Source organism: Pezoporus wallicus, unplaced genomic scaffold (assembly GCF_028554395.1).
Source record: "Pezoporus wallicus isolate ANWC-B61680 ecotype Strahan unplaced genomic scaffold, APGP_CSIRO_Pwel_v1 scaffold_2584, whole genome shotgun sequence".
Classification (NCBI taxonomy): Eukaryota; Metazoa; Chordata; class Aves; order Psittaciformes; family Psittacidae; genus Pezoporus; species Pezoporus wallicus.
In genome coordinates, this window is record NW_026642851.1 from 9,487,095 (window position 1) to 9,507,026 (window position 19,932).

The following is a 19,932-nucleotide window of genomic DNA, read 5'->3' on the forward strand; positions in this document are numbered from 1 at the left end:
CTCTCCACTGCCATTTAACTCATGAAAACAGCAGAAAGCTATGAGACCTATTTGGATACAGAGTTGAATCATATTCGCAGTCACAGTGCAAACAGAGAAAATTACTCAAAACCATCCACAAAAACAACACCTAAAGTGTATGGACTATGAAATGCTACCAGTATTGGCCTGCATCCATTATACAACGTCATGTTTTGCAACACTTGCATACAGAAAAATCCTTTGTTCCACAAACAGGGCTACAAGGCCCATTCTGGTCAGGTATGCAGTATTTTTCAAAAGCAGTAATACTACTCTTAATAAGAAAAAAGAAAAATTCTAACAAGAGATGCAATTAACAAGCTTGTAAGATTACCTCCATGACATGAGCATCAGTACACCAGCTTGCCAAACCATTCATGGCTACTCAATTACTCCTGCATCTTGATTCAGATGCACAGACTGCAATAAACATTGAAGACTCTTTGAACATTCATATTAATGCTAAGCTGGCAAGATGGCTTACTTTAATACCATAAGAGCAATACACAAGCCATTTCTTCTTCCTTAAGAAACAGCTCCAAAACAATTTCTCCCACATAATTTAGGAAAAAAAATAAATAACTGACTAGAAAATGGGAGACTGTATTCAAACAGACCCATATGAAAATTGTGTAAGTACACAGAATGCAGCAGAAGGCCTGTAGAATTGCCATGAAAATTGATTACTCCGGGCAAAGTTTACTTACTCACCTTTTACCATGGTGATTGAGGATAATAAAATTTTAAAATGCATGCAAGAAAGAACAAGTCAGGTTTTACAGCCATTGATGAATAAGAAATGTTTGTGGCTACACATGGGAATACTTTTCGCCAGAGTCACAGGCTCCCTATTCAAGTTGCATCAAAACTGGAGAGCTGAGAAGCACAGCAACAATAACAAACATGAGCTGCAATGGGGCAGCCTGTTACACAAAAACTGCAGCATTCCTTTCAGAGATAAACTTAACCAGATTTTTATCTTCCAAAAACAGGTCAGAACCTACAGGCAGTAAGAGCCACCTGCTTGAGGTGCACCTACTTTATCTGCTGCTTCTTTTGCTGGACAAAAGAACAACAAAACATTCTGGTTCTCAATTCCTGCAGTTTTGCATACCCCTGCCAGCAGTGGCTGAACTCTAGCCCTTTAAAACATGATAAAACTCAGGACATATGACTTTAAACACATCTAAAGTGTTTAACAGACTTTAAATAATTATATTTAAGTATCAGTCAAGTTTCTTAGGAAATCAACCACTTCCATGTTCCATTACAACAGGGCAGACCTTGGACAAGTTAAAATGTTGTTTTCCTCAAAAATAACTGGAACCATCTTTAAAACCCACATGACTTCAGCTCCATAAAATAGCATTTGAACAATGTCTCTCCCTGTAAAATTTTCCAATACAAAAATGCAACAAGTTGTAGACTGAGCTCAGCTTTAGTTCCCAAAATTGAGAAGTTCATCTTAATACCACGAACATACCACTGGGTAGGCTACATCTATTTGTCACAAGCCAAATGATCACAAAGGGATTTCTGAGAACTTAGATTCTTTTTTAGTTCATCCCATGGTCAGAGCAGGTCCTACCCAAGACAACTATTCACCTCAGTGTTAAATGGCAGCACAAGAACATATTTTTATTTTAGCCTTTTCTGCCCTCACACTTAGAATAAAAAAGAGAATAAGTAGAGAAGACCTATGTGTTCAACACTAACATTAAAAGAGTTTATAAAGCTTTGATTTTTCTGTAGGGTTTTTATTATAGAAGCATTCATTCTTTATGTTTTTATCAACTTTTTAACATAAAACCCCTATATACTTAGATGAAAAATTAAAATAGAATAAAATGCAGCCTTTTAAAGGGTCAGTCATTTGTAATTAAGTTCCTGTAAGAAAGAGGACTCCATTAAAGTATACAAAGAAATATACATAGATATAAATAGAATGCCACAGTACCCTTTCTATTAGTTAATAAAAGAAAAAAAATCAGTTCAGAAACAGGCTCAGGTTTCTCTTTTCAACTGCTTTGTACAAACTGTAACAGCTACTCAGAAGTGTTTAAAACCCCCCTCCTCAATAAAATTTATAGCTTTCTATTTGATTTCTTCTCCCTGGGCCTCCAAGAAAACCAACTAAACAAAAAAGAATAAACTTCAAAATTTCAAATAAGGGAGATTATTTCATCCAGCCAGCTCAGCGATACCAGGGCAAGATTATTCCCTACAGAGTATTTGCTAGTGCTTAATGCAGTCCATACTGTGTGTCCTAACACATTATGCAAATGACACACACATAAAAGAAAGTGTCTATCTCAAAGTGCACCCCTCCACCAACAGCCAATCTGTAATTAGCCATGTCCTCTAAGGAGGCACCTCATTCACTCTCAGCAAAGCAGCAGCTGCTGGCAAATGGAAATAAAGAAATTTAGAACAAAAATAAGCCTACTACCTAAACTCCTAAAGGTGTATGCCCAAGCCAGAGTCAAAATCTAGGCGGGTATTTTTTGTTTTCCAGAATGCCCACACAGAACCTCTCATGCCCAATGCCAAATATTCATTAACATGATTTGTATCAGGCTCTCTCAAGCATCATGCTGTTCAGAGTTTGCAGCAACAGCTCCTAGTGCTTCTCTACTCATAAATACTTTCTAAACTTTTCAATGCAAAAAAATCGAGAATAGAAAATATAAAGCAGCAACATTTCCTGCTGAACACAATTCACTGGCAAAATACAAAACGGTAACAGGATACACCAATTCAGAAAGATGCAGTAGTTCTAGCCCCCCATATGGAGAGATTCAGAGAACAAAGCATGCAGCTGTGCCTAGTTTTTACTTTCCTTTTACCAAATGATCCAAGCTCTAAACTCTAGCATCACCTCCATGAAGATTCTCTTCAAATCTAACAGCAACAACAGAACATTAAGAAAATTCAGAAAATTGTTTCACCATTACTAACAAAAGACAGTAAACAACAACTCAGGGAGTAGCCAGAATTCCCATATAGCTGGAAAAAAAAAAAAGAATGTATTTCAACCTCTTAGAAAGGGAACAGAAAAAACACAATAGAGGAAGCCTTCCTACTAAATAATCTTTACATATTTAAGAACTGTATACATGAAACAGCTTATCCCACTTTGCAACTGTAAGACTAGGCACTTTCAGGTTTACAAGATGCATTGAGCCTCTGATATGAACACAGTCACAGCATGTTTGCCATCACTGTTTCCACTCATCAGTTCTACGGTATGTACCTACTACTAGGTGATGGGGAAAAAAGTACCATGGAAGCGTCTTCAGGAAAATATTAAAAATGACAAGACTTAAGAAGGACTTGGACAGAAGAAAGGTACAGCATCTACATTAATCTACACTTTGTATAATAAACAGGCAAAGCTGATGTGATCATCCCTTTTCATCCACCAATCTGACCCAACAGCATAATTCTCATCCACTGTTTACCTCCTATGCTCAGCACAACATATTATTTACTACATATACATATATTATCTACTATGGGAGGCAGACAATCACTTCCCCTGTAGCAAGGCCCTAAATTCAAGGATCTGATGAGATCATAGGCTCTGACGCCTTCTACAACCACGGAGTTATACCAAACAGCTCATCAGACTGACTTCTGGACTGCTGTCAATTCAGACTGTTTCAACACCAATTTAAAAGCCTCCCCATTTATACTAGGGCTAACTCATGCTTTTTAAAAACCATGACCCCTGTTAACAACAGGAAATAAATCTGCTTTCATTTAACATCATTTCCTAACTTTTTTATATCTGCTTCCTATCCTATGCAATTTAATACACAAACAACTGCAAGGAAGAGTAACACGCACCCCAATGCTAGAAAACATTTGTTTTTCTTCCAGTTGTTGTCAGATTAAAAGGAAAAAAAAACACATGCCAGTTGCAAAGCATCAGTATATATTCCTGACATGTTAGTCTAACACTGCTACACTCAATTCCTTAGGAAGAGATACAGAAAGGTTTTCATTTTAATAAGGCTCACAGGTTGCACACATTTATATTCTAATCACCATCTACACAGCAACAGATGTATGTATTCCCAAGATTATTATTAAAAATAAAAGACCAGCATCTACTCTTTTCAGAGCCCATACTGTTCTGCTGAGCTACGATTTGGTCATCCATCTACACAAAAGATGTTTTCATACATTCAAGAGGGACAAGATCACGAGAGAGACAAGATCACAAATACAGTGCACAAGATTAAATACTTTCCCTCCCTCAACGTTTCTCTCAATTGGGTTTTCTTCTGTAAGCAAGTAAATAGACTAGAAATAATACATCTGAAGTATCAGAATGAAAACTATTAAAAATAGCTTACACAAAGAAAAGTTAACCCAGTGCAATTCAAACTATTCTATGATTCTATGCTTGTTAAACCTGTTTAAAAAAAAGTTCACTCTTATAATGCATATACTGCATGCAGTAACTGGAATTATTTTGTACTGACCCAGTTCAAGATATTCCTCTGTCCATCACGATTCTCTTGCAAAAACTGACGGTCTGGTTTAGGGTTTTTTTTTGGTTTGGGGTTTCTCCCCCACCCCGACAATTAGGAAAGTGGTACCATCAACACAGGTGTATTTTTGGGAAGCAAAAAGTCACTTTAAAACCCACCATGTGCAGCTACATTTGAAGGCAGATCCCTTACTTTTCTTGAAGGAATTATTTGCTGCTTTATATTGTCACTTAAATACTTAGCATTACCCCTTGGAAGAGGTCCATGTTGTTTCACATTATCTTAGGCTTACCACAACATAAATGAGAGCAGAAGTCAGTATTATGCTCACATAATTAAGCAGGATTTGACCCAAGCATTTTAAACAGCTATAACCACAACTCCTGGTAATGTTGGTATTTATAGTGAATTTTATTCTCCCTTGACAAAAGGTTTGTGTAGAGTTCATCATCACCATAAGGAATATACACTTCTAATGACTACTTCTGGTATTGTGTATTGTTTGACATAGAATCTTACAAATGCATTTCCCCAACCTGGATTTAACATTATGGTTAAAGCGTACTGCCTTTAAGCATTAGGCATAAGAAAAGTATTGACATCCAACCACAGAGTTCCACAACAGTTTACATGTTTACAGGCATATTTACATAAAGATGATATTTAAATAAAGGATCAAAATACAGTCCTTCAGTGCCTGGGTCCTGCAGTAGAGAGACACAGCACCTGGGAGTCCTCACTTCAAGTTTACCAATGTCAACCCAACTGGGTTGTTAAAATAGTGCACGATCTATTAATTATTGTTAGCAGGAGCACCAATCATTTTCTATTTTTAGTGTCATCACTGCCCTTCTCTGGTTCCTGACCCTTCCAGCACAAGCTTCTCTTCAGTTTATGCAGTTGTGCTCTCTCTGATAAGGTGTATGAGCAAGAATCTTTTTTTCTCCCCTCTTCTGAAATCAAGTATTTGTGGTTACTATGCAAATACAAAATAACCTCCGATTTTTCTTTTACAGAAATCTTTGGAAATGTATTTCCTAATTACTGCCAAATACAGACACTCTCAAGAATCTCTAAAGACGGTCAACTGTTTCTAACAACTCAGCTGTTAAACAAACAAACAAAAATAAATAAATCCCACAAAAACAAAACCCCAGAGCCCACACTCTTAATGCAAATTTGCAGTAAGGTACTAGAAACCTGCAACAAACACCTAAATACATGTGTGTTCTGAGGAGATCCAACAGAAAAATATCAAACACTTAAAATTATTTTATAAAATACTTCTAGTATTCATACACTAAGGAAACTACTGCTTACAGTAAAAATTTTACTTCTAAAACCACACATGCTGTGGTTAATATTTTTTCATCCTACAGTTAACATTTTGTATGCAATTTTAATACAGATTAACAGTAAACTATACCACAAACTTAGCAATTCTTTTAAAGTAAACACAAAATAGTGGGAATAGAAAAACAAACAAACAAAAGCACTTTTTGTTTTGCCTTTCTAGGCAGAGGAAGGGAGATTAAAAGTGCACTAAAGACTAAGCCAGTTCCAGCCTCAAATCCAGACAAGCCTGTAGATGGGACGTTGTGACTGAAGCAGTACTGCCTGTACCTCAGCGGGTCTTAATCATTCCAGCAAAACACTGCTACAACCTGACGAAACAGAGATAGCATATGCCCATTAATCTAAAAGCCAGAAAGAACACGCTCTCACTTATCTGTCCTTATGAGCATAAGCTCAGTAATTCTTGCACCCATTTGCAAATGTGTGTCAGATTTCAAACAGAATGGCAAACAGCCCTAAGAATCTTTGGCCCTCTCTGCCAGCTCCCCCAGGAGCTCAGAATACGTGATCTGTCCCTTTGAACAGGCGCTGTATGTTCAGACGGGAGCCTGCAAGCCTGAATGCACAATCTTTGTTCTCAATGCTTATTTCAGTGAAGGGGTTCTGAAGTGAGAAAGACCACCAGGTACAGTGTCAAAGGGAGAACAGAAAAAGTGAACTGAAAATAAAAATAGAAATCATGGCAAGGCATGACCAAATGGAACATAATATCAGAGCAGATAGGCATTCAAAAAAAAGAACAAAACACACCAAACTATTATCAACCACCACGGGTGTTACCTAAGGGAGTTAAATCTCCTGTCCTCGGTTCTCCTACCTCTGCATGCACAGACACACAGAAGCATAACTTCTCAGTCAGAAATTCCCTTTGACTGACCACTGATCTTAAAGCCAGAGGGCAGGTTTTTCAGTATTTGATCTAATCTTGATTATAGCTGTACATTTCCAAAACCTTTAACTGGCTGAAAATCCTAATTTCTGTTGCAACTCCCTTGCCAGTGATGAGCACCAGCGATGCCTGGAGCTTCCCTTGTGACAACAATCTGCTGTGCATACAGGTCTACAGCTAAACACTAAATGTAGATGTTCATACTGCATTATGAAACAAGCACCATATTGGATACAGCGTCCCAAAAACTTGTATCATTTCCCAAAACTGCTAATATCTTGCATGTCAGTATGAGCACACTACAAAAGCCTGCAACTCCAGTGACTTTTTGCAAACTTCAAATTCCTTTTATACAGTAATTGTGTCTCATTAAAGATGTTTTCTGGTTTTTTTTTTTTGTTTTCCCCAAGAGAAAAGCAGTTCTTACTGCTCAATACGACTTCAGTTAAAGGGATTTGTTCACACATATAGCACAGACACTGTACACAGTAACTGTCCCACCAACTGAACTGAGGCAGCAGATCCCACATCACAAACTCTCACTCTCTTGGCACTGTACACCAATCTATGAAAAAAGTTATAAGAAAGTACTCTGAACTTTAAGCTATGCAGCAATATGCATACTAAAGTTACTGTGATAGCACTGCAACCTTGATTAGGCATTCATGAGGGGTATCTACGTTCAAGCAAAGATTACATCAGGCCTGCTGTGATTAAGGTAATCATCAGTGTAAGCACATGTTTTCTAGCAGTTAAAATGTAACTGCAACATGTTAAGTATCAGGCAAAACAACAGGCAGAGCAGTCCATTTTGCAATTCCACACCTATTAGTAGTCCCCAATTAGACAGCTTTAACATAACGATCTCCAAAAGCGCCACAGGCCGTGTTAGGGTTTACCACAGTAGGGATATGTGGATTATGACAAGTGCCAGTGCCAAAAGACCAGCAGTCGCAATATGACAGAATTAAAAAATCAGGTTTTAATTTTTACACTTAGACATGTGGTTTCCCCCCTCTTCCCACATTATATGAACAGTATTAAAAGGCAGGTTCTCCCAAAATGGCCTTGCTTTCAGTCACATTTTTAAAAAGGACATCAACAAGAATAATGCATGCTTAAATCTACATACAAATTAAGACTCATAATTGACCACGGTCTTAAAGGTTAAATAAGAAAGCAGATGATATTAAGATTCATATGTTGTCCTCACCTAACCTACCTGCTTTAAGAGACTGTATCTCACAAATCCATATGTGCCACTTGCAAACCAAGGCAAAAGGGTGAATTGAGGACAGCACTAAACTAAAACCTGATGTCCTTAAAAAACAAAACAAAACAAAAAAAAACAAACCAACCCCACAACAAACCAAAACCAATCCACACTTTTTTTTTCAGTTCTGTAGATTTAAAAATCATTCTACTATATATCAGTTTAAGCAAACAAAAGCAGGGCATCCATATAAAAGGCATCCATTTCACAGCCCTACAAAGACCTAGAGCAGTTTTGTCTTTGACAAAACATGCCTTAACTGTGATAAATACAAAAGCAAGTTTGTCTTTGTAAATAAAGTTTAGGACAGATCTTAGAAGAAGGCCACTAAAACTGTTACACATATTTTGTTGGATCTGAAATTATAGTTGTTTCGCAGACATTTATTACTATTAATAGAGCACAGAAGGAAGCGTCAGGCACAGCTCTGTGTTAAAAACTCTGTGTGGCGAGTCCAAACATGCAGTGGTGCCACCATAGGGCATACTATGAAGTTTTCAAACTAAGCACACAGACGACTGTTCCAGCAACAAATGCTGTTAACAGAAATATGTTTAATACAAGCGCTACATACAGATAGGAAGGTGACAAGTACTACCTACAAGGAGGCAGAGGCCAAGCCCGTATTTCTACTAAAAAGCAGCATAGTTTGAGCGGGACGAGGCGGTGCAGGACGGGGACGACGAAGCCGTACCCCAGCACCGTCCCCCGGGAACAGGACTGGGACGGGGCGGACAGGCGCAGGGAGGCCGCAGGGGGGCTGAGCGTGGGGCGACACTCCGCGATCTGACCGCGGGACTGGGGGCTCACCCCACGGAAACCGCCGCCCCAAGGGCGAGGACGCCGGCCGTTCCGCAGGGCGGGAAGTGAAGCCGCCGCCCGGCCGTAAGGCAGCGGAGGCGTCCCCACACACACACACACACACACTTCCGACGCCCCGACTGCGAGGGGAGCCCTCAGCCGGGGCAGCAGCCGGCCCCCCTCTGCCGGGGAACCGCACGCCCGCACCGCTCCCAGCGTCCAACTCCCAGCAATTCTAAGGCGGGCGGGCAGGAAGAGAGCGGGAGGGAGAAAGGGAGGGAGAGAGGGGGCGGCCATTAAGCCCGCTCCAGCCAAGCCGTTCCCCGCGGCGGGAGGCGGCCGCCCAGCCCGGCCCTGCCCTGCCCGCCGCGTACGCGCAACCCGCGCCCCTCCCGCCCCCGTCGCTCATACCTGGCCGCCGTTGCCGCCGCCCGGGGGGGGCTCGTTGTCTCCATCTCCTCCGGGTGGCCCCGCTGCCCACCGGGTCGCCATTATTTCATTCCCGGTTACAAAGGAGAAGCAAATCCTCTGGAGCCCACATCGGGGAAGGGAAGGGAGAGGAGGGAAGAACCAGAGCCGCTCGCGCACACCCGAGGCGACAAGGCCAGCCCCGCCGCCGGGGGAGGGGGGGGCTCAGCCCCTTCACGCAGCTGCCATAGGGAAGCGCGCCGGGACGACCCTGGGCTTCAGCTGCGCTCCCCAGCTTCTGCCTTCATGGCTGGAGAAGAGAGAGAGCAGATGTGTCAGTCCTCGGCGCGGGGACGCTGCCGCCTCCTCCGGCACCAGTCCCTTGTTAGGCTAATTGCACCCGCTCGTCATCTTCCTCTTCCTCCGGCTCCTCCTATCCAGAGACCCAGCCGCGGGGAGGAGAGGGCAGGCGGGGAGAAACGGGAGGCGCCCGCTCCCTCCTACCTCGCTACACATAGGCTTTCGTGCCGCCGGAGGGAGCGGCGACGGGGGAGCGCTGCCCCCGGCCGCAGAGGAAGAGAGGAGCCGTGGCTACCGAGGACAGCAGGCCGGTCTCTCCTCGCCTTGGCCCAGCCGAACTTTGATCAACTGGTGGAATACGGAGCAGGCAGCCAAGGGGCCGCTCTTTCGCCGGGCCGGGGGGAAGCTGCCGCCCGTTCACGGTCCTCGTCCCGGCCGTAACCACTGGTGTGACCGGGCGGGGGGCGGCGGGAACTCACAAACGCCGATTGGAAAACGGCAACAAAAGAGCCCTCCCGGGACCACTGAGGCCGAGATCCTCACTCGGCAGAGCTGGGCTTTTGTCTCTCACACGCGTCTACCCCGCTCACAGGCAGCTCCCTCCCCCCATCTACGTAGCCGGAGCCGTTCGCGATCAGACCACCGCGCCCCACGCCCCGCCCGCCACCCCTCCCTCGGGCCTCCCGCCTCTCTCCGCACAGACGCGCCGTTTGGACCCGGCCGTGGCAGCAGGCGGCCGCTCAGGGCCAGCCCTACCCTGCCCCCCACTGCCAGCTCCGCCGCCGCCAATTAGGGCGTCTCGGCGCTGGGGGCCATCGCGCAGAGCCAGCTGCGCCCGCCGCGCTCCCCCGGCTACCTGCGCACCGGTCTCGCCCACCGCCGCATGCGGCGGCAGCTCGCTGTACTCCAGCCCCGTTCCGGGCTCGACGTGCGGGGGAGCAGTGGCCGCGCTGAGGAGCTACAGCCAGCTCCCAGCTGAAGACGAGGGGATATGCCCCGCGGAACCTCCTCCGCGTTACTGGCCGCGATCTCTCGCCGGGCCAGCGCGGCACCTCTTGTCGTCCGCGGCCCCAGCACCCGAACACGGGTCGCGTCTTCCCCCGTCCCGTCACACCACCGTCAGGGGAAGGCCCCGTGCCTGACCCAGCGCCTCGCGGTGGTCCCCGCCCTGACAGGAGCCAGGGGCGGTAGCCCCTCTCCCTCCCCTCAGCTCGCTAAGCCCAGGCCGGCAGCGCGACCCCGCGGCGGGCGGCAGTGGCTCACCGGCCCTCAAGCTGCCCCAGTCTTACTCGGCAGCCTGGGGGTCTCCGGCACCTCAGCCTCACGGCGGCGATGAAGTGTTCCCGGCTCTATCGGGTCCCGCTGCCTCTGCGGGTGGGGAGCCCGTCCCCGTCCCGTTCCCCCGCCTCCAAGCTGGCGGTTGCTGTTCCCTCCAAAAATCCACCCACCTCCTCAGACGACACCGCAAGGGCAGGAACTGGCTCCCGGCTGCCTTCCAGGGCACCCCCCCTTCGGCCCGGGAGCGCAGAGCCCCGCCGGGCCCGCACCCCGCCACCGGCCTCCGTCCGCTGCCCGCCAGCACGCTGAGGCGGAGGCGTCGGCGTTTTCTGCCCCCCCCCCCCCCCCCCGCCCTACCCGCGCTTTCGGGGGGTGGGTCACATAGGAGTAATCTGGTGTTCCGCCCTAAGGCAGAATACAGCGCTTGTCTCGCCAGCTCTGACCGGCACCTGGCTTCGTGAGGGCTCGGCTGGCGGTGGAGACGGCTGTGTCTGCGGGATGGGGCCATGCCGAAGTCCTGAGACCGCTGTTCAGTGTGTGGGGAGCTTGGTTTCGTTGTCTCCTTGAAGGTGTTAAATAAAACCATTTTCTATACTTCATCTATTGTCAGTGTGATTTTTACTTTTTGTTTCCTTAAATGATTATTTTCAGCATAGAGGCTGGATAAGTGAGGTCTCTGTGAAAGGAAAAGAAGAGCGAGGCATTTGTAATAAATGGTAAAGGTCTTCTGCGAAATGAAAGGTCGTGTCTGGTTTGTGGGCTCAAAACAGTGATGTTTTGGGTTGGGTGTTTTTTTTACTATGCCACTCTTAAGTAATCTCTGAAAAGAGGTGACTGGCCTGGTTATCCCTCACATTGGCAGCAGGTATGAATATTGGTATCCAAAGATCTGGGTGAGGAGCTTACATCCAGTAGCTGGAGAAAAAGTCAGTCCATGTGCTGGTTCTTGACAACTAAGGTAACATTTGCCATGTTTAAAAGGGTGTTACAACTCGAGGCCTGTTGCACTTTCTCAGGTGCTTATCTACATCTAGGTGCTGCCATGTATTTCATCAAGTGTATATACAGTTAAGAACCTGTAGTGGTTTCTGAAGAGTTTGAGTTTCTCATAAATTTCTGATGTTAATGGCTACTTTGTGGATGAACCTGACCTGGGCTGGATATTATATACACGTATTTTAAATAAGCATCCTGCTGTCCAGCTGGCAATCCACAGATGGTTCTGTCCAGCTCTCTAATTGTTTCTCACTGCTGTCCTGGCCCTGAGCAAACTCTTGTAATATAGTCCAGTCCATGGTTGTCAAGAAGTTGAAAAGACCAGAATTAAAATCACTTGAGATTTTTGAAGGGTGGAGAAGGGAAACAGTGGGAGCACTTTTCCTGTTTAGAAGCTGTTAGCAAACAGAACAAAGTGTAGCTGTGTGCTTGGCTGCATACTGCTCTCTGCACTGTAGTCATCATGTCAATCCACAGAACATCATCAAAAACCCATGATATATCTAAAACCAGCTCTGTGTATTCAGAATAATTACTTTTTTCTGTAGGAACCACAGTGCTGACTCCAAATCTGCATTAGCACTGTCACTAATATCCACGCAGAAAGTCGTCAGATTCACAAAATATCTCAAAGAGATTAAACCAGAAGTAGACTGTGAGCGATCATTTAGTATCTATCAAGTCTCTATTTATATCAGCACAGCTACATCAGTACAGTGACAAATCTTCCATTTTTACTTTTCTTACATTGCCAGTCAGTTTCTCTAGCTTTAGCTTTCAAACTATAACAGGGAGATGAAAATATCACAGAGGAAAATGTGATCCTAGAATCATAAATTACTTCATAGCTAGGCTGAGGAAATAGATCTTCTTATTAACACTGAAAAGGTTATATTTGTGTAATTATCAAAAGTATTTACACTAGCAAATCTCTATTGAACTGTGTATTTCATTTTCTTCCTCTTAATCAGAGTGTTCTATTTTTCTGTGACAGATGCTTTTGTCTGAGGTGCTGGGATGTACTTATGACATTCACGTATAAGGCTATGGTGCTGTAATTTTTCATTCTAACTATGGTGCCATAGTTAGAACAGAATAACTTAGAGAAGCAAGCAACCTTTCAGGAATATGCCTATTATCTTGGATTCTTAACACACAAGCAGAACCTCGGAGTCCCTTAACCACCCTTGAAAGTGGTTTAATAAAAGAGATTGCAAAAGCAGAATTAGGGTAACAGCGCTGTAATTTCACTTTCTCACCTTCCAGTCTGAAGGTGTTGACACATACTCACTTAGCAGACAGCTGCAGCAGCTTAAAGCGTTAGCACCATCCTACTGTTTATTATCACTCCTTGCTAAAGAGTACCATCCCCCCAGGAGAGTTAGTGCAGACATCTTTGAGCGCATCTCAGCCTCTTCAGTGCAAAGTCTAGCAGCTGAATTTAAATTGCTGCAGTAGGCAGAGCTGAGCCTGCACTACTGTCCAGGGCCTGAGGTGTGCTCAGTCATTCTGTTCTTCCTGTTCCCTGGGTCAGTGGTGGCATGATAATGGGGGTCTATCTTCTTAAATTGGCAATTGCTGAATGAACATCTTGAGAACATAGAAATTCAAGAGGCTAAATTGTGGACATCGAAAGTCACGTGGCAAGGTAGTCTGGAGGACTGAAGTTCATTACATTAAATATGTTTTAAGGACCTGTCTCCTTCCCATGTGGTCCTTAATATCTGCCTCTAGCAGGGCCCAGGGCCATGCCTTTCTCTCACATGTATGACGTGTTTAGACATCTAACCTGCATCTAGCCCACTGTGAGGCAACTCACTTCCCAAGCAGTTACATTGTTCTTGCTATCTTGAAGGCCCTCTCTTTTTCTCACCATTTGCAGCACACTGTGGTACATCAGACCTGAGGTGCCATGAGCAGTGAGGAGGCTTGGCCATAGCGAGTCCCAGCTGCCCTATGTTTGGGATAGAGAACAACACGAGTAGAGAGAAACAGAAGTTAAAGTGAAAGCAGGTTTCTTACAGGTCTTTTTAGATTAGATTATTTTGGAGTACCTGGGTAGAGAAGATTAGATAGGCAGTAGTGGAAGATAGCAGTAAATCTTGGGTATTTCATGCTGTGATAAGGAGAAGAGTAGAAAGTCTGAAAAGTTATGTAGGAAAAGGTCTGAGCTTAACAGAGCCTGAATTTGGGAACGAAAGGAAGAGTGAGTGGAGATACGTCTCTAAGGAAGTAGATGTTTGCACTGATGTTTGCTCTCAGAAATTGTCACTTGGAGCTGCTGGGGCAATGATCATTCTGATAACACTTTTCACCATGGATCCCAGCTGCTTAAATCTCACGGTTAGGGCCTTTTTTGAGAGGTTCAGGCTGAACATGGACACGTCTGCAATATCTTCTGTTTTGGAGGTAATGAATGCTGCTACCTCCCTGAAAGTGTTTGCAAGCACTGCTGTGAGCACCCTGGCTACAGACACTTCAGAACATGGCCAAAACACTGATTGGCATCAGCCTAACAACTCCCCACTCCCAAGGATGTTGACAGGTGCCCTGAGTGAGGATGACTCATTAGATTCTCCCCAAAATGGGCAGTTGAGAAGTGGATGACAGATACATTTTTCATTAATCGATATTTGCAAGATACTACAGCTAGTAGTCCCTTCCTAGACATGTAAAAGCCATAAAATCTTGACTAGAGATGTGATGTAATATGACCATTTTTTGCAATTGTATTTGCTTTACAGACTTCTGCACTGTGATTCCTGTGATTCAGTCATGACACAAGCATCTGTTTCCTTTCCAGCACTACTACATTATCATCCTCAACATCACTAGTGATGGCTGTTTTCTCGATAACTGTACCACAATATCCCCTTTCATTCTACAGGTGTTCTTATCACCTACACTCTGGCAACAGAAATAAATGTAATCACTGCCATGCCTACATCTTGGTTCCCATGTACACAGTGAACTATGCCCAAAGTGTCTCCTTTCTTTTATTTCAATCTTCTTTTTAAAAGAGATCACACCTACCTCATTTGGCCCCTGATGCTGATGCTTTTCAAGTGCTCCTGAGCACTGTCAAAGAGAACTGTAGGCAGACCTACCTCTGGGTCCATTAGTAAGAGAGGATTTTGGCATCCTGAAGCTTCAGTCATGCTGTCTCCACCAGTCACAGGGTGCTGGGCAATATCCCGTAGAAGAAACACCATTTTAAGGGCATACAATATTCTGCGGGGCTTAACCTTTAGGAAAGATCTCCTCCTGTCCAAAGTTATGGTGAAAATGAGGCATTTGCCTACTGGAAAGCCAAGGAGGATGCTTAAGATATGTGGTGAGCTGTACATCTTAAGAGTGCTAAGGTGTCATCTATGAGCTTTAACAGTGGTCAGCTTAAGACCACTGATCAGAGGCATCCAAAAATCTTATGAACAGAGAGGTAGCTCTGTTTGCAGGAGGTGACCATCAAGGCACAAGAAATGAGATACGACATAAGAGGACTATACTTGGGTCAGACATCCAGAGAAGGATTAACATTTTGGAGCAAAATTCAGATGGATAAACTTAAAAGAAAATGGAAATACTACAAAAAGAAGAATATATTGAAGGCATGGGGAAAATGTATAGCAGGGGCTCCAGTCTGAGAGATGAGGTTGTTTGCCAGCAGCGCCCATGAATAATGACATGTGTAGAGCAGGTACAGGGCAAGCCTGTGGAAACTAGTCTCCTGTGAATGCCTGGCCACTGAAGCAGACCAGAGGCGGTATCACTAGACTTGCTGAATACAGGTGAGGGGGAGAGAAAGCAATTATTTGTAAGACCAGAAGTGTGTCACTGCTGACTTGTGTGTCCTCAGAATATCCTCCAGCACTTAGCTAGCCAGTCTGATGGGAAGTGCATCCTGTTGCCTTCCCTTGTGATGCTCCTTCTTGCCATAGCTGTAAATGACTTGAGGCAATGAGGCAGCTTGAGCGTGCCTTTGCATTAATGCATGGTAAGTCCAGGACCATGAGGGAAAGATCACTACTGGGCATGCTCAGTGAAGCTGTGAGGAGCAGCTCCCCGGACCTGTGTCATGAGAGTGTGTCCATTGGGTAAGAGATATACATGGGAAGATGACTGCCCCTTCCATGCAGAAGCTACCACGGCTTATTTCCTATCCTGTGCCAGGACAACTCCCCCACCCACTGCTTTGAGGACACCTCAGCAAGGTGCCTGCTCCTCCTGGCTAACATCACTGATCCACCACCAACAGAAGGAAGCTGAGTTCTGGTAAGAGGCTCGTGGTTCTTCATTTCACCTCAGAGCAAGGATGACCAAGTAGTGAGGTGGGTTATTCTTCCATGAAAGATGTATCCAAATCAGAGATGGTAGAAAGTTTCTGATGTTTCCTGAATTCACAGCCTAACTTGGTACTTGTTAATACTCCCTTGTGTGCCTGCATATACCTTGAACTAGAACTGGAGGTGTTTGCCTGAGGCATCAAGGCACGCTGATGCATGACTCCTCCAGCAATAAGCCTCTTGTTCACACCAATCACCCCTGCTGTTCTGTCTAGAGTTTGGTACGTTTTGGTGGGTTTGGGGCATTAGTATGTCAGTTCCAACAGCAAACTTGTTACTCTGTAAAGAAATATGAAATTGTTCAAGCCTGCAGGAATTTACCATCATCCAGCCAGAGACAAAAGCAATTTCAAGTATAATTCAGTGAGCCCAGGGGAATGAGTTGCAGTGTAAAATTTGAGCAAGTATGATTATGCCTAGGAGGAGCCCAGCAGAACTCACTTTACTTTAACTTGGGTTCTTAGCAATGAAAATCTCCTGAAACACTCTGAAACCATAAGCAAAGCAAAACTCATGTTTTTCACGTTTTGCTTTTGGAAACTGTCGCTGTGGAATAACAACTTGTTTCTGAAAATGCCATGCCTGTTTACAGCAAGATTTCCTAATTCTGTAAAGGTCTAGGGGAAGAAAAATATCACTCCCATCTCTTCTGCATTCACTTAAACTATCTACATTCTTTCATTTGTTTCAAATTAGCAGAGTCAGAGTCTAACAGATAAAGTCATCAGCCTCATCTCTGCTGCGGGTTTATTCACTTTAGGTCAAACAATGTTAACTTGTTTTAGAAAGCCAGCAGGGACTATGCAGCATTTTCCCTCAGAAACCCTCCCCTCCCACACACGCACAGTTTAAAAGAGTTCAGCACAATAAATATACAATCTATTTAAAACTGGCTGTGACAGAAAAGGTTTAAGTGCTCAATGACAGAGAAAAGTGAAATGACAATTGGGGTTACCTTAGCTCCTCTACTGAAATAACAGTTCTATGTTTTCTTCTGTGCTATCAGCTGGGAGGTGGTAAATCAGCCCTGCTTTGTAAAATGTTTAGTTTAACTACTGAACTGACAATTTAGGTGGAAGTAGCCGGTAATGAATTGACAACAGTTTTATCACTGTCTCCTTGCTTTATCAGGTAGTCAGCAGCTTGATCCGCTGATTAGTGAAATCTTTTTTTAGTAGCACAGTGGTGCTAACAGCCGTCTCCAAAATCCAGGTTACATCCAGGTTGTATTTTTACTGACTATCAACAGCTTCCCTGTATATGGACAAAGTGTGAGAGCTTTCTCCCGGGCCCTGCCATTTAACAGAACTTTCTCTATAGCTGGGGCTGGATCAAGATAGCTTTCAGGCATTGAAAAAAAGCTCAGGAGTAAAAATGTTACATTTATATCATGTATATTGATTTCATCAGAACCCCACCTCCTTCCAACAAAGACATGCTCCACCCAAGGACAGTGTATCAATTACTGCTTTCTTATTTTGCCTACTCTGTGTGAAGAGCTTTTGCTTCACTTGGAGCTCCTCAAAACCTTGCTCCCATATATCCTGTAGAAACCGCATACTCAGCTCTTACTGGCTTCTAAACTTGACTCCACATGCTGCTACTTACTCAGACTGACCACTGCTCAGCTCTCTTTTCAATGAAGAGAGACACGAGATGTTCTCTGGGACAGAAGGAGCCATCTAAAGGCCAGAAGGTCTTTAAACCTGTAAGCTGATTACTATTTATGAGGAGTAGGCTCTGAAAGTGATATTACAATGTTTGTTTTTTTCCCCACTCCTTTCCCACCACCTGTTTTCCTGCTCTGGCTTTAAAAAAGTGAAATAAAAATGGGGAGACAGTACCAGGAAAGCATGACCCCCTGCCCCCCCCCCCCCCCCAAGAATAATCTGTGAAGCAACCTGGATTGTATTTATGTCTGTATGGTATGAATTTTCCAGGAGAGGATGGATTAGGAATATGTTTAGTATTTTGACAGAGCTAAACGGTTACTTCACTTCTTGGAAGTAGTATAAATTCCCCAGCAAGCTACATCCTACTTCTAGAGAAAGGATTGCCTATGGATGTTGCTTTCAAGGAGAAGAAAGTATTGGATTCATTCTCTTTCAGTGTTTTACAAATCCTTTGAACAAATGTCAAATGCTGCAGAAGATGCTGGCTGATCAGAGTTAGAGGTAATGAGTGGCCCTGCACTATTTTTGGGGACCAAGAGAGACAAGTGTGAGAATAGGGATACCTGGGGTTGGGTTCAGCTTCCGAGTAGTTCATGTGCCAGTACAGAAAAAAACTCAGACGTGTAAATTACTGCAACTAATGAACAGAAACACTCCTTAATTTTCTGTAAATAGGCTATGCTGACTGCTATGCAAACTGTAGTATGTAAAGAAGAAACATGCTTCTGAATTGACTGAAGAAAGCATTGAATATAACATGTTTCTAGTGTGACTAAATTAATTATTAGCACCCTCTACCAGTTTGTCCTTCTTTGGCAATGGACTTAAAGTTGCAAATCTAGACAAAAATCAATCCAGAAATGTGATCGGCAATAACATAATGCTGGGAGAAGTCAAAATGAAAGTAATGAGCTAAGGAACAAAGCCACGTTTACAGAATATTTTCAGCCCAGTCTTTTGCTGAGACACCCTCAGATGTTCATTTCAGTACTGCTTTCCCATAAGAAAGCAGCAGCCAAATATTTTAACTCATTAGATATACTTGAACTCTTCACTGCAGTACTGTGCTGTTTCACATGCACCAGACTCCAAATGTCTCCATGTGGATGCAAAATATGTCCACACAAAGGTCATGTGCAGGATTAGACCAAAGCGTTACAAGGGAGGCCAGGGGAAACAGTCCAAGTTAATTTAATTCTCAAGGCGGTCCTTAAGCCCTGAGCAAAATACAAAACAAACTCTGAGCACAGCAATGCAAAGCATTTTGCTGCAGAGTCTAAGGACAGGGCTTCATCTTCTTGGTACAGTAAGAGTGGTCTTTCCTTTTGATCTGGTGGGGACAGACTATTAGATTTCAGGACTATACAACTGCCTGAGGTGAGGGCCACAAACATTCTACAACTTCTGTAAAGGTAATTAGTCTTAATGACTGCATCTGATTAATATAAAAAGAAATCTAGAGGGGAAACCCTCCTCCTTGATATGCTATATTCCTGTTCACTCTTCTCACTCCCAGACCTGTAGGACCAGCTGCAGGAGCCACAGGTTCTGTTCCATTTGTGATGTGTCAAGCTCCTCTTTTGGAAAAATCCTGAAGTTTAGGAAAATCTTGCTGAAAGCCAGACAAAAAGCAGAGATTTGCACTAGTTGCCATTTGTCAAACTTTTGTATTCAGTGAGACTTCTTTTTATGCTGTTGATAGCTTCTATGTTTATTTAATCTGCTTTCCCGTATTGTTTTTCTTTTGCAAAGAAACAGTTGTTAAAACATTGCCAGCACAATAATTGTCTTAAAATTTAGTCATATTGCCTTTTGAACTGTGTGATACTTCCAAAGCACAAAAGAGTTAAAGAAAAATAAACAGATTACTGCAACTTTCTGCATTTCAAAACAGAAGTAAATAACAGCTGTGCAGAGCTCAGGTCCCTTTCCAATAGCTAGCTGCTACAGCAAAGGGGATGAACTGAGTGGAAACACTGCAGCAGTCATCTTTTGGCCTTTCCTCCTGCAAGATGTTTTCTAACTCCAGTTTAGGGGATTACGTTCTTCTTGATCATGACAATATTATTCTTACAAGAACAAAGATGAGGGCAGA

At 43.8% G+C, this 19,932-nt stretch overlaps 1 protein-coding gene across 3 annotated transcripts in view; it reads right to left on the reverse strand.

Annotated features, from left to right (window-relative positions):
- Nucleotides 1-10,451, reverse strand: part of ARHGAP21 (Rho GTPase activating protein 21) — a 111,907-nt gene extending 101,456 nt beyond the window's left edge. The window contains exons 1-2 of one of the 3 annotated variants that reach the window (XM_057432905.1): nt 10,304-10,451; nt 9,251-9,557 (exon numbers count right to left, since the gene is read on the reverse strand). In XM_057432905.1, coding sequence (XP_057288888.1) covers nt 9,251-9,331 — 81 coding nt within the window. In that variant the 5' untranslated portion in view covers nt 9,332-9,557; nt 10,304-10,451. Of the gene's footprint in view, nt 1-9,250; nt 9,618-9,759; nt 9,775-10,303 lie in introns of those variants that run through there. The other 2 variants (XM_057432906.1, XM_057432904.1) reach the window with 2 other exon arrangements.
- Nucleotides 10,452-19,932: the final 9,481 nt, after the last annotated feature.